Source organism: Echeneis naucrates, chromosome 6 (genome assembly GCF_900963305.1).
Source record: "Echeneis naucrates chromosome 6, fEcheNa1.1, whole genome shotgun sequence".
NCBI classification, from domain to species: domain Eukaryota; kingdom Metazoa; phylum Chordata; class Actinopteri; order Carangiformes; family Echeneidae; genus Echeneis; species Echeneis naucrates.
Window position 1 is genome coordinate 21,047,484 of NC_042516.1, and position 15,482 is coordinate 21,062,965.

At 41.4% G+C, this 15,482-nt stretch overlaps 1 protein-coding gene across 1 annotated transcript in view; it reads right to left on the reverse strand.

Moving 5' to 3' along the window:
* syngap1b (synaptic Ras GTPase activating protein 1b) overlaps positions 1-15,482 on the reverse strand; it is an 84,838-nt gene that overhangs the window by 32,410 nt on the left and 36,946 nt on the right. The window contains exon 3 of the mRNA XM_029504224.1: positions 1,818-1,909. Within this exon, the coding sequence (XP_029360084.1) occupies positions 1,818-1,909 (92 nt within the window). The remainder of the gene's footprint in view (positions 1-1,817; positions 1,910-15,482) is intronic.

Below are 15,482 nucleotides of genomic sequence, written 5' to 3' on the forward strand. Positions count from 1 at the left end.
AGCAGCATTTACCAACACTGGTGCTGAAATGGTGAAATGCTAGTCGACCTTTTAATTCCACGACAGCATCATCTGCTGCGTTCATCCTACAGGCTGCCACTCGAACAGCTTTCTACGTTTGAGTGTATCTACATTTTCTGGTTTCAACTTATTGCAATGTGAAGAGTTGCAGCTTTTCTTTATGTTCATTAACTAAATCTCCTTAACGGTTCTTCAGTTGGACGAAACAACCTCAGACTGTTGAATTTTTCAGTGTTTCAAGCCGTTTACAAAAAAAATAAAGAAAAGAAATCGATAAAGCATCTTTTAACACAGCGTAATTGTGTAACTCTCACAGGGACCATTTTCCGGCATTCCTGATAACTCAAGTGCGTTTTTCAAATTAAATTCTACTTACTTATGCTTACTGAAGTAACTTGTACTTGTAAATGTGTACTCAACAACTAGGCTGTTTGTTGTCAGGCAGTTTTTTCATGTTTAATAAAATACCTTGACTTTCTCAGTTTATGTCTCTAATTGTACATGGTTTGTCTACTTCTGGTGTTTCAAAGCCTTTTTGCTCATGCTTGGTGCCACTTTACGGGGACACTTCCTTCCTGCTTCAGACTTCCTCCTCCTATCCAATCAGAGAACCTGAAACATTGAAAACACTCATCTCAGCCAAAACGGAGGTTTCGCGGTTACGGTGATGGATCACCTGCGGCCTTTTTTGGCCCGTGTTTTGTGGTAAACTCTGATGTACACAGTACAGCACACTTACAAAACGCTTTGCAAAATCTTCAAATTGTTTTCAGCTTCTTCTTTTTGACCTTACATTTAAAACATTTTTCTCGCCTTTGTCATTTATTTTTCCTTTCCGCTCTGATTGTCTTGTTTTTGTTGTCTGCTTGATGTTAATGCTTACACTTGATTGAATTTTAGAGTTTGTGTGTGTGTGTGTGTGTGTGTGTGTGTGTGTGTTGGGGGAGAATTAGTCTCCCTGCACATAAACATAAACCTCTATTATTCTATGTCCTTTATGATATTTAAATTCTGCAAACAAACTAATTAACAAAATGCACTGCAGCACTTTCAGATAACTCTGCACTTAAACTACATTAGCACACAATGATGAGGTAACTTTCATGCTGATTAATGCTTTCCATCATGCAAATCAAGTACGTTTCAAGAGACCCCTAATTGATCCTGTTAGGGAAATAATGGAGATCAATGATTGTCATAAAAAGTAGAAAAAACTGTCCACAAAATAAAGAAAAAATACAGAGCACATGTTTGTAGACGTGGACTGAAAGGTATGACATGTTCTCATGTTTCCACACTCAAAGTATTCACACCTGAAAACCAAACCTGGTTACGTGCACATTAGTGGAACATGAAAACGAAGCCAGTGTCTCTGCTTCAGCTATGTTGGTGTCACATACCTCAACAGGGGGCAGTGGTGCAATAAACGTTCCTCCCGCCACTGGACTCGAACCGGCAGCCCTCCAGTCTCCGCCCCAGTACGAGAAGGGGGGGGAGGAGGAGGAGGCGGCAGGCGAGTGAGGCAGTGTGAAGGACAGGGAGGGGGAAAGGGGCAGCGAGTGGGGCAAGGGGGGCGTGCCAGGCCCCTTCTTGGAGCCCTTTTGCTGCTGCTGGTGCTGCTGCTGGCACAAGCCGAAGGAGGGGGAGACGGCCAGGGAGAGGGGGTAAGGGTGAGGCGGGGTGCCGCTGGCCCGGCGGCCACAGGTGTGGGGCGGGCCCAGGGCGGGAGGAGGGAGGAGGGACAGCGAGAGGGACGGAGGTAGCGAGCGAGGCCGGGAACAGGGAGGGTTACTCACGGATTGTCGGAAGGGCTGAAGGGGGGCAGTGGGAGGGACCTCCATGCTCGGCTGCTTCCCGGTGGCTATGCTCTTCCGCCGGGCGCGATGATCTGAGGGGTTACACAGAGAGAGAGAGCGAGAGAGAGAGAAGGAAGTCGACGGGTAAGAAGCTATTACACGGGCACAAAGGTAAAATGAGGACATGATGGAAAACTGCAGCAGTTGACAAAGGCAGAGCGAGAAGACGAGGAGAGAGAAAGACGCTAATGTGAAAATAAACAGCGACGGGAGAGCTGTTATTGACAGTCTGCCTGAGGAATGAAAGATAGATGGAGGTCAAAGGTGACCGAGGCCGAAATAAAACCACGTGGGGTCACATTCACACCGACCCCGCGGCTGCATCACGCACACCTTCATCCCTGGAGGGGACGAGATTGAGAAAGTAGGCGAGAGACTATGATTTTGATGATAATGATTTTCTGTCTGGACGTCAGATGAGACGAACGTTAACAGACTGCATGTTCGGGGGTGGGGGGGGGGGGGGGGGGGGGGGGGGGGTGGTAGGCGGGACTGATATACATGAATTGAGCGGCGTGAGCATTAAAAAAAACAAAGTACTTATTGACTTCTGTCGGCAAGTCGGTGCCTAATGCCTCAAATTAGCCGGTAAGGGAATAAACTCCTGTCCTACACTTGATGGATGACAAAGAAAGTGTAAAAGTACAGATAGAGACCAGGAAGCAGATCACAGGAGACGCCGCTGACCTGTTTTATTCACTGCTGCACCAACATATCATTAAAAAAAAAAAAGTCAGGCCAAATGTCGACTTTGCATCTCTTTGGTTCGTGTGTCTTCCACTTCCACATCCCTTCGTGGGTTTAAAATCAATTAAATGTCAGTGCTACATGTCTGTGTCTGCACCGGTGTCCTCAAGCTGAATTCCTGTAGCTGCATGCTGGGATGAAAGAGACTTTGGTGACGGGGGAACAAAAACAAAAGGACCCGATAAAGCCTTCATGTTTCACTGAGCAGTTGTGAATCTCTTTGGGTTTCAACACATCAATAAGTGGTTCGGCTGCAGAACACAACTGCGACATCTTTCAGATCTTACGAACCTGATTGTGCGCAGTTCCTCATAGATATTTTTTATTTTTATTTTTTTTTTTTACTATGTCACTCAAATTAGCAGAGAATCGAAGGCGTGTCAACCCCCGTTCTGTTTTAACGACAGAACCAGAGAAATTTAAATTTTTTTTAAATTTCAAACGTTCTTCTTCTTTATCCAAAAATTAAAGCTACATTACCCGCAGTGCAACGCAACACCAAGAATTTTATTCAGGGTGTGTGTGTGTGTGTGTGACTTTTGCTTGGAGCAGATAATGTTGCCTCGACTCACAAGCAGAAATGTGGAGTCTGCAGCAGAGCTCAGGTGAGAGATTTCATTCTTACTCAACACCTACAGATATTTCCCAATCTTTATCACCGCTTTTGGTCAACACGGCTACTTATGGAGCCGGAAAAATGCCCTTACACAAATTGCTTTCCCTCCCTTCCCGTGAATACATTTCTTTATTTTCTAGTGCCTTTCTACAATTTGAATTTATTTGAAATTCTCTTTCTCAACAATGTGCGTAATTTATCTTCACATGTTGGCAGTCAACATTTCCCAGCGATGTCGGGGCAAAGTGTCACCATTGTTCGTTTGACAAGAGTCATTTGTTTAGATTATCAACCAGACAATGAATTATTTGTTCCTGGCTGAAACGGCGCTCCTGAAAAACTGATCCTTCATTAATAAATGACAAGGCTCTGTCATTTTTTGATATAATGTAGAACAGTTGGACTAAATGAGGCCAGCGGTGTGCCGGCCGACAGGAGAGTCAGTCCGGCGGATAACAGCAGCTTTTCATTTCTGACCATGATTCTCTCCGTTTTCACGTTCTTTCCTTGAAACTGTCAACAACTGGACTCTCGAAGAAAGCATTACCACTGCTGTGTCACTTCCAAATATCGTCCTCCTGACTCGGTTGCTCAGTAGCAGGCTCACTTCTTTTTGTGCAAGCCTCCATTTTAGGACAGACAGAAATGAATAGTACGATTATTAACTCTTCAATTCCTAGCTTGTGTTTTAATGAGCTGTAGATATAAATATAATGCATTGACAATAATCTCTCTCTATGTTGACTATAATGGTGAAATTTAACATCTTTAGTTTCACTTGCTCCAATTACATTTGCAAATCCTACGATTAAACCCTATTTACACATTTATTTGAATGAATGAATGAAGGCTTTATTTCAAACGTAAAAGTAATACAAAACAGCAAAACAACAAAAGAACAAATGAAAACAGTTGAAACAATTAAAACAGTATTAACATGTTCGAAAAGGATTGATCGAATCAAACAGAAAAAACATATTTCCCCATGGCAAGAAAAAATGAACAATCTGTGAGAACCGTAGTGTTCTTCCTGATACCTTGTGATTACCATGTGTTTGTACCGCTGTTTGAACTTGCTCACGCTTGGACATTGCCTTAGCTCCCCACGTCAATCTGCTCCACATGTAGAAAGACAAAAAGTTTTTAAAATTGTTCGAGCACAAAGATGTTTTAAATTTAGTTCCCCGCCCAAATGATATCCTCCACCTCTTTGAAAAAACGGTTTTTGAATATTTTCTGGGAGGAGGTTGTTTATTGCTCTGTACACGATTTGTGCTGTTTGAAAATGAACCAGATCAGTAAGTTTCAGTGTTTTTGATTTGTGCGTTTTCTGTAACCAGTTTTGTGAATTATCCTTATGGCTCTTTTTTTGCTGTATAGAAAGTAACGTACATTTATTTGTGTAGGTTCTCAACAGGAAGGGTGCCGAGGTTGCAACCTTTGAAACTAAAGTAACTGCACAGGTTTCAGCAGCGAGGTTTCACATTATCATTGAAATATTGTTTCTGCAGTTTTTTTTTTTAAATCCATTTCTGTTGAAAACGGTGAAATATGAAGAATATGAAGATAATGATTTCCGAGCAGTGAATTTTCGACTGTGTTCACGAGTGCTGTAGAAAACAAAAGTGTGTGTCATTAGCGACACTTTTGTTAACACTGACCTGTAGTAGTGTGTATACCACATACTGGTATGTGAGGGGTGTCGTCTCAAATCAACACTGCTCAAACACAAACACAACACAAAACGATTGCTGCCCGACTAGATTTTCACCAGCTGCCTTCAGAATAAATCAGTCGTTCTCTCTCTGACGCCACATAGCCAAGATGGCGCCGGTGCAGGTTGGCGTGTGTCCGCCAACTTTTGCTCCATCTGCAAACTCACAGTGCACTGCAAGGTTGCTGAAAATAGCAAGTACACAAACTAAGACACAGCATAACAGTCTAGAGCCACACTAGCCGCTCTGTGAGGCCGTGAGCAAATTGCTACAAGTGTAATAACGGCAACAACGAACGGGCTAATGTTCCACAGCTTAGTTAGCATGCTGGAGCTCATCAAAATGCCATCAGTTCATTACGAAGTTGCCTTCTTTTTTTATTTTGACCTGATGACAGCGTTAAACAAAAACGTTAAGCAGAATCACCAGAATCATTCAGTGACAAAATTAGGATTTTAGCGGAGAGGCAGCTTGGAAACGACGCAGACGTGAAAGCCTGTTAACTTGCAGTGTTAATCGACTGTGACTTGGTGGCAACATCTGAGTTGTTCTCTTGTCTGACAACAGACAGAAAAAGTCTCACTAAAAGTGAGAAGAGCCTTGTTCAGCTTTATGCAGTTCAACATTAAAACACTCTGCATGTAAACAGGTAAAGCGCGCCGCACAGCCGGCACAAGGCAGAGTGCAAATATGACACGATGAGCTCATTAATATGATAATCAGCATATTACATCATCCAGCAACTTTTGCATCAGCTCCTTTGCATTCTACAGCCGTCTTCAAACAGGTCCTCAAGTCCTGCAATGTTGACCTCATCTTGTTTCCAGCATTGCCAGCCTCTCTCACTCCGACTCTTCAGGTTGATCGTGCTCTTTCCTCTCTTTCTCTCAGCCTCTTCTGTCACACAGTCACATCAACAGTCAGATTTTCGCGCACACACACACACACACACACACACACACCTCTCCCACGCAGCTATTTTACATAATTCAAACAGTGCATTTATCCCACCTCCCTTCAGTCCCTGATCTTTCCTCTCATTCTCATTTTCTTTCTCCAACCTGCACCTTCTCCTTATTTTCATGCTGTCCACTCGTTCCCTTCAGATATGTGCGGCATCTAGAACAGTCCATTTTTACCCCCACATCTGTATTCCTCTTTTACCCCCGTTGTCCCCTTTGTTTCCATTAACATGTTCAAGTGACAATCCTTTCACTGTGAGCTTGCACATCTCTCCCTGTCTGCAATTTTCTCCAAACCACGCAAGGAGGAGGAAAAAAAAAAACTAAACAAAAAAAAAACAACAGATGACCAAAAAGGTGTTTGTCATTTTTGCCCAAATCCAAAGCTTCAAAAATACCACATGAAACTGTGTAGGCTGGATGACTGACTGGTGGAGGAGTCTTCTGCATCAGATCTGATAAAAGGAGGGTTCTTAAATGAAAAAGGTTACTGACAAAGCACAGCAGAGGTGGAAACTCAACATCCAGTTCCAATAAAACGTTTCGGCAGTAACGGATTTCAACTGTACAAAAAGTCAGTTAAATGTGATCTCCGACAAAACCGTGTTTTGTAAGAAGACGGGCACATTAATGTCAGACTGGCTGTGAAAGAAAAAACAAAATGACGCAAAATTAAAGGAATTCACGTTTTGTTGTCAGCTTCACTTCAAATTTCTTACAGGCCCAGTTGCTTGAGGAACTGACCTTCTCAGGTTAGACTTACCGGCGGAGGTTTGGTTCACGACCTTAAGGTGACTGCTATGTGGCGGCTTCACAGTATCGCTCACAGTTTCTTAGGTGTTATGCTCCTCCGCGAGGAGTGTTAATTGACTGCAATTGCTGTGGGTGATATGCTGTACGGCTGGAAGTGATTCCATCATTGTGTGCATCATAATCATCTCAATGAAATGGCTGCAGAACAGTGATATGACAGAGATCCACTTCAGAATCCGCTTCTCAGACTAATTAGTCTCCCCGGTAGGAGCCGACTGCACCGTCAATCTTCTGGTAAGAAAACCAACGTTTGGGCCATTTCTGTTGGTGAGACTGGGACAACAGGCTGTGTGTGAGATGATGTACTGTCCGAACCCTCGGGGGAGATTAAAACAAACAAAACAAAAGCAAAAACACAGCGTATCCACATTGTGTGTTGAAACATTGACGAGAAGCACACGCTTTATATTACATCCTCCACTGGAGGGATTCATTGAGGCAGGGGAATTTGTTTTCACAAAATCTAGGTATTTGCAACTGTTGTTTTCCCTCAAAATTAGAAAAAGTACACACAAAAAAAACAAAACAAAAAACACCTAGTTTCTTAATATTAGACTTGATAGGATGTAAAGAAAGCCTTTGTTTAGCTGTATCAAAAGCCACGCTAGCCAGCTTTTTAAAATCTACTGTACATGAAACCTAATGTGATCAGGTCATGAAAGGGCAATGTCTCTCTCTCTTTTTTTTTTTTTTTTTTTACATTGATCTAACTCTCTCTGATGATGCTATATGTTAGCAAAGTTAGCAGAGAAAGTCTCAAACACCATGCTAGCTTCACTTCCTCTGGCGCTGGCTGATGTGAACAGGAAGACTCAACGAGGTGCGGCCGACCTAACGAGTCGCCCATGCGCTCATTGTCTCGTTTTGTTCTTGTAGATACAACCTTTACAATGTTATACAACACATTTCTTCTTCTAATAGATATTTTGCACTGAACCAAAAACAACAACAGCAACATTAATAATAATAACAAAGATAAAGTAAGAAGCAAAAGCACACAACAAAATAATCAGGCCAAACTTTGGCTACCTTTTGAGTAGAAAGGCTGTGCAGAAATCAGAATTCATGATAGCAGGGCGGTTATTCTGTGATAATCTCTTCAAAACGATCTGTGTGGATCAATAAAGTTGATGGCTTTAAAAAGTTATTTTGTTAAATTATCAAAGTGGTCTGTGACCAACAAAACTGGGTCTCGCTCATTACGGTTCACACACGGCCGCTCGCAGTAGTTAGTGTTCACATGATATTTCATCATGAAAACTGCTGAACCAAAATCCCAGGCGCCATGAAAGCATTTACTTCGTTAATCTCCGCAGGGACTCTGCGGCAATTTTGGAATTTAAATGCCTTTCGACCTTTTGTTGTTTCCCAGAGCAAACACAATGTCTGCTTTTAATCTGATTCTTCTGTATTTACCAACACGGGGGAAAGAAATCTGCCTGGGTCATAATTAGGAGTCTATCTGAGTTTCATTGTTAGTCATTAACATCAAAATGTTCATTTGTTGCTTTATTTAAAACGGGAAAGTGTACGTTATTTAATATTGCTGAAGGATTATTTTTTCTTCTCTCACATCTGGTCAGATGTTGAATTCGGGTCTCATCGTAAAATGGATTTGAGATGATTGGGATGATTTAGAGATCTTTAAATCATCTCAAATTATTTTTAAGATGAGACTGTTTATGAAATGGTGGGGGAATAATCTAAGGGTAACACTGACGTTCATAAAGACAAACATAGAATCATTCAAAATGTATTCAACTCAATTTACAAAATAATTATTTTATATGTAGTTTGTCCATTTCAAATATGTACAAGTAAAAACTATCTGTTGGGATTTAAAGGTCCCCATAAATTTCAAAAATTGACCTTCCGTTTAGATTGTTTTGTCAAAATAAGTTATAATCAAGCAAGAACAAATCGGTGGTAGAAATAAAATGTGATTATATCAAACTATCTTCCTTATTTTTTTAAAAGCTTGTCCTCTGCCGCTCTCATATTAATCCAAAAGATGTTTTTCTCTGAAAGCTTTAACAGGAAATAACATACACCAGAATATATTATGCCGAATAATGCCACATCTTTAAATGATGAAGAAGCTGATGGAAAATACTTTAACGACAATTTAATTCACTTGGCTTTCTTCTTGACAGATGAAGTCAACACTTACTGTCGGGCTTGACCATCAACCTTTTTTCAAGTTGAATTACCTCAGATTACTTTTTTTTTTTTCTTCCCCTTCTCCTTCAGCGATAATTCACCTCAGACAGAAAGTGGCCTCAGTCACAACAAATCATCTGGTAGCTGGTCCTAAACTGTTTAATTTGAAAAATTTTGCCTCTTTTTTCCGAGAAAAGATGAGAAAGTAACGAGCACAAAGCCCCCCCCGGAGAGAATGTGAACCCAAAATTCATCCTGTATATATTTTAACTAGAGAATATAACTCATTTGTTAAAAGTGGAGAGCAGATTCCTCATTTTGAACTTGAACAAGAACCAAAATTTGCTTGTAAAACATAAAAAAAACAAAAAAAAAAACCCTCCTTTTTTATTTTTTCCACTTAACATGCAAAGAGTGGAGAAGCGTGGGCGGCAGCATGTGCAAAGACTCATTCAGAATCCGAGCAGAAATCATCCGATCTGCAGATGGGAGGGGTCAGCAGCAGGCCTTGAGCGGTGACAATTTAAAGCCAAGAGAGGAGAGGAGGCCTGGTCATTGTTTTTTTTTTTTTATTTACTTCTTCTTTTCTTTCATCGAAGCCAGTAAGCATTTCCTTTTTATCAAAAGGAAATTCAATTGTTAATAAAAAAGGAAAATTCCTTTTTATTAACAACAACAAAAAAAAAAGTCTGGACAGGTCAGTTTGAATCTATTTCTCACTCGTTCCCCCATTTTTTATTTATTTATTTTTTTTATCCCAAAAGCAGGCTCTGTGTTTCGTTGCTATGGCAACATTATTATTATTTATTTTTTTTTCCTGAAGTACCTTACAGTTTAGCTTTCAAAAATGCAACACTATACAAGAAAAGGGCTCGGAACAGAGGAGGCGACCGGGAATTTGTGCACACATTTGGGTTACTGTATGTATTCACATGCAACACAAACCCGTCGTCGCCGACGTGTTGAGCAGCCACGAAGATGCTCGACACATCGCAGCAAAAGCTTCATCAGCCCTGAGATCACTGCTGATGACTGACATCTGTTTAGGTTTTTTTTTTCTGCTGTACCCATTTTAAAACCCAATTATGTAACTACTGTTTAAAGGTGACGTACATGATTGAAAGGCAGACTTGAAAAATGCAGCCGGGCTGAGGCAGAGACATGTCACAGAGGTTGTGATTCAGTCTGGCCAGGGTTACGCTGAAGGTAGATATGCTTGTCTCTTCTATTTAGCTGGTTAATAAATCATCCGTGCGCTGAAATAAGACTGCTCAAGTATCTCATTCTCACGATCACTGTGTCAAAATGTTTTAGAAGGATGGCCAGGCAGTTGCTAATTAAAACAAAGGCAAAAAAAAAAAAAAAAATAGCTTGGTAAATATTATAAAATAAACCACACAAGTCAGATTACCGCCAACTCAAATGAGACTCAATTTCCACCATGTGATGTGTATCTAGGTGCTGTCAGAGAACATCAAAAAAATTATAATTAAATAAAAAAAAAAAAAAACTATACATGGAACATTTAGCACCCAATCTCTGTGAAAGTTATAAAAATGACCACAAAGGAACGGAGAGCATCACCAATCTGACATCTTAAGAGTCGGAAGCGATTTCCAACGCAGCTAATGACGTGATCGTCGCGGGCCTTTGCACCTGGTATCATAATGGGATCTTGTCACTTTGATTACAGCTGCATTGTGGTCAGATTTCAGCTTGCAAATGAGGAGGGTCGAGTTGGCTGACCGTGCTGCTGGATGATGCTTTGTTCACATCCGAGCTAACGTGTTGGCTGCGGAGCAGTGGGAAGATAAAAATACTAGGCGTTGGCAGAGCTACAATATAGCCATTCAATTTTGATTTCATTTACTATGATATTACTACTGTGGATTTTGGCTGTTTGTGCGTTTGTTTGGATCGCAGGCACATCCATTGTGCACCAAGTCGTTTATGTTGACACCTTCAAGAATGTGCGACTTTTCAGTTTGTACTGTTTAATCACTATATGACATGAATGTATGATGAGTGGAGCCTGTTCTCATCTCGAACATTATTCTCGGTTTGGTGACGTTAAATTTCGCTGGTGGCCTAAAATTTATAAACAGGAAGGTCAACAGTCAAGAGTCTAACCTGGGACGGACTTACAACACAGAGGATCAGTGGTGAAGCACAACATACACACGATACAACAAAACTAAATTAAAGTTAAAAAAAAAAAAAGGAAGTAATAAGGTGTTGTTAAATAAACTTGACAAATTGAGTTAAAGTTCAAAATGAAACATGGCGCCAAGATGTGCAGAATGAATAATTCAACATTTTATTTGCACTAATTGTCTTGCCAGGAGTCAGACAGAAAGGTTTAACACCCACACTATGCTTTTATTTTGAAATGGCTCTTAAAAATGATGCTCATTAACTCCATATCAGAAATGATCTGCATACATGTGATCACACATGAAACACATGCATGTGGGAAACAGCTACGACTCGCTTGGTTAGCTGTAGCAAGGAAAAGCTGCTGTAGTGCAAAGTGACATTTAAAACCAAAGTGTGAACGTGACCTGGCGCTACAATCGTGTTTGAGTATTAAATATAAAGCGGAAGCCAAAAAGGCAATTTGCTTAGCTTAGCATAAAGATTAGATAGAGCGAGTCTGGTTATCTTAAAGGAGGACAGCATCTGCTTTCAGCTTTCTTTACTCTGCGCACAAACAGAAATATAAGTTTGAGGTCAGTTTGGTGCTACAACAGGGATATTTTATTTTTAATTTTTTTTTGTCTTTATGCTACGCTTGAATTAGCAGAGAACAGACAACGCTGCTCATCTTTGGATCTAATTATTAAATAAATGTATTTGCTGAAATGTCAAAACGTTTCTAAAATGGCAGATAAAGTGATAAAGTCATTGTAGGGTAAGAAATATTTAAGATTTGTTTCATTATCAATTCATCTCTTCATATTTTTTTTTTACTCATTTCTAGGCAAGGGCGTCATTTTTAAATACATTGTTTTGTCCAAAAATAAAAAAAATATTCAATTAAAAAAAAAAAAAAATCTTACAAAACAGAGAGAAGGAGCAACTGGTCAGTTTAGCATTTACAAATGATTAGCTGTGTTTTTTTTTTTACCCTCCATCAGTCGACAACTCGGCATTTTGACTAATCATTGGTGCAGAAGATCAGCATGTTGCAGAGAACAAAATATTTCATCTCTCGCTCGGTGCAGTGCGGTGTGCAACAGCCACATGTGCTCACGTGTGCCGAGAGCCAGTTTGTGTGTTCACATGTTGGTGCGCGTAGCCATGTACTCGGCAACATGTGAAACGCTGCGCTCGTTCATTGTGAATGTAAATCTGATGTCAAGCTGAAAGCTGAAGAGGGAATGTGTGGGCGGCAATAGCTTCCAGCTTAGACCCTGTGAGAGAACTGAGAGAGAGACAGAGTTAAAAGAGTGGGAGTGAGGGATGTAGACACACATGAGTAAGAGGTTGGTTTAAAAAAAAAAAAAAAAAACAGACAAGGAACAGTGTGAACGGTGGGGGGGGTTAGTGGGTAAGTGTTTGCGTAGGAGTCGGAGGGACAGCGCAGGAACGAGACTGCATGGAGTGTAGTGAGGACGACAAAAAGATGGAGCCAAAGAAAAATAAAGAAAAGCCGAATGGAGGAAATGCACCTGGGGGAGGGGGAGTTGGATGGAGTGAGGGAGGGGGCACAAGAGGCAGAGATGGAGGCTGGAGAGGGAGTGGGTGTCTTAATAGCGCTGGAACGCTCAGGGCTTTTTGTGTGTTTGCCGTTGTTATGATAGAAAGCTGGTTGGCTCCCTGTTTGCTTTTGATCCATGAACTGTGACTACAAATGCAAGGCAGTCTCTGCTCAGCCGCAGTTCATCCGGGGTTCTCATTTATACTGTATGTACGGGAAATTATGTAATATGTTAGGCCGATGGCGGGGGGGGGTCCTTTTCGGAAACATGAAACTAGAAAAAAAAAATCCAGAGGACTTTATTGCAAAGCTGGATTTCACTTCCGGGTTAGCCCTGAGCTTTCAGTACTTTCTATCGGGGTACGTTGCCATAGTAACTTGGGCGGAGCGGGTTAAGTTTAAGGATGAGAGCTCAGCACTGACCAATCAGCTCTCTTGGAAATCTGACGCAATTACAGAGTTGGTGAGTTTTGTTTCCCAGCATTCTTTGCGGCTTCTGGCAGCCGCAGCTGTGTTAGTTTTTGCTTGAATTATTGATTTATAGTCTCCTCAATTGTGAAATATGCAGCTTTTTGGGTCTTGTTTGTCGTCCGACGGGTCGCTCGCAGCAAATCTCGCCCCGTTTATGTGAACGCACACAGATCTAGAGGGGAAAACCCCGAGTTCCCTCAGAGAGCTGATAACTAACTTGGTGAGACCGTTTATCGGGAGCCAGATAATGAAACATGTTAATCCAGCGTCATGATACAGGCCCCCGGTCACTCAGTGAGCAGAAAAAAGTGCGTGGACGTGGAGGAACACAACGGCACAGAGCTGAGATAGAAAGCCATGTTTGTCCCTCACACAGCAGCAGCGTCCCTCTGTACACCTTGACCTCGCTGTCAGAGTCCGTTCAGCTTTCGGACTAAATTACCAACAGACAGTATACAAACAGCCACAGCATCTCCCCATTAATCATACATGTGATTCACAGTCTGCAAGTTAGCTTTGCCAGAATCCATTTACCCAGCTGCTGGATCACCTGACGGTGCACCTGTGGCTTATCTGTCAGTTATTTTGAGGATTGCTTTTGTCTGTAAAGTACCTGTAAAGCAGCGAACTGGATTCTCCTTTTCCACCTTAACAGATAGAACCTGTGCTGGGCCATATTATAAGATGGGACCCTGAAGGTTTTCAGATCCTGGCATCATAAATCAGTTGGAGTGTTACCAACTAGATTTAGATTACATGAGCTCACCTTTAAATGCAGCACTGACTACGGACTCCTGGAATCTATCCTGAACCTGATCCTTTTCTGGAGTGGCCAACTCAATGCCGCAGTGTCAGAGAACAAGGTGGCCTGTGTGTGACTGCGGCTTGCTGAGATCATGGCACCGGGTGGGATCCTGGGAAGGACACGACATGATTGTCCTTTCACGGGACGTCAACGCTCAAATCAGCAATGCTGGAATAAATCCAGAGGCGTGTAATTAGAGCTGTCTGAGCTGGACTTGAGCAGCAGTTGATTTGAACATCAGGTGGTCCAGAAGTGTTCGGGCCCGAGTTTGATCCAGAGCTGGACACCGCAGGGGCAACTGCACTGAAGTGGTTTTGGGAACCTGGTCTATTATTACAAGCTGTCCAGTCCTCGCATTCCCGGAGCGAGAGCTGAGTTGGTATTCTCAGCAGGAAGTCAACCATGTTTCCATTTGGGATTTGCTTTTGTCCCTCGTCACCCACCGTGTTTGTGATTTTCATGGACAGGATATCAAGCTGCAGCTCGAGGGGGGCGGTTGCATCTGAGTGTGAAGCAGCTGGGGCACGAGAGTCGGCTTCAACAAGTCCAAGGCCACGCTTCTCCCAGGAAAAGGTTGATCGCTCCATGAAAAACAATCTCAGTTTCTGTTTGAGGCTTAAATATTTTTAAGGCATTTTGCATTTTTTATGGAAATGTAGGACCTTGGGCTTTTTACACTTGACTCACAGAGAGCTGAGGTGAAACCAAGAGTGTGGAGTTGTGTTACAGAAATAAGAACTTAGAGCCAAAAAATCTGAAAGATATTTGCAATAACGCTGATAACTTCAATTCCAGCCTTGGAAGAGATCCATTTTCATCTCATTAAAGACGGTATTTTTAAATAATCACTCCAATATCATTTTTAATTTAATACTTCTGTTTTTAGCGGCATTTAGCAAACGTCATTTCCCATGAGCCTCAGGCCATTACAGGTTAAATGTCACAGCTTGACAGAAGAGGCGATTCATGGATGAGCCCAAGGGCTGAAATTAACTCAGATGGATTGGGTGGGGGGGCACGTTAGCAGAATGTATCGGTGAATTTTAGAGCTCTAGAAGCTGGAAAAACCAGTTAAGAAGTTCTGCAACAAAGAAAAGTATGCTAGCAAAGAAATGGCTTTGACATGAAATCATGGAGGCGGGTTGACATTGATTTGTTTAAGCATAAAACATTTAGATTTTTTTCAAGAAATGATGAACGAGGCAGAAGTTTTCTCAGCTAAATATTTTCTTCTTCTTTTTTATATATATATATCAACCTCCACCCTCTTCAACAACTGTATAGAAGTACCATACTAAATGACTGGAGGATGCGTTTAACTCAATCAGTTGTGGCTGATAATCAACTCTTCTTTTGATGAAATAATCATTTCAGCACAGCCTATAAATATAAAAAATATGATGCAAGTCCTGACTGAAAGATGCTAGAAACACCTATCAGACTTGTCTAAAATAGAAATCAATTCACTGTTACATAAATAAGCCGATTCATGAATGTTACACAACAGCTAGGAAGCACAAAAATCAAATACTCAAACGTACAGTTAAATGATGAGGCCTCCAAAAATCTGTTACTGCAACGGAGAAGTGAAAGAAATAACACAGATTCAGGGAGAA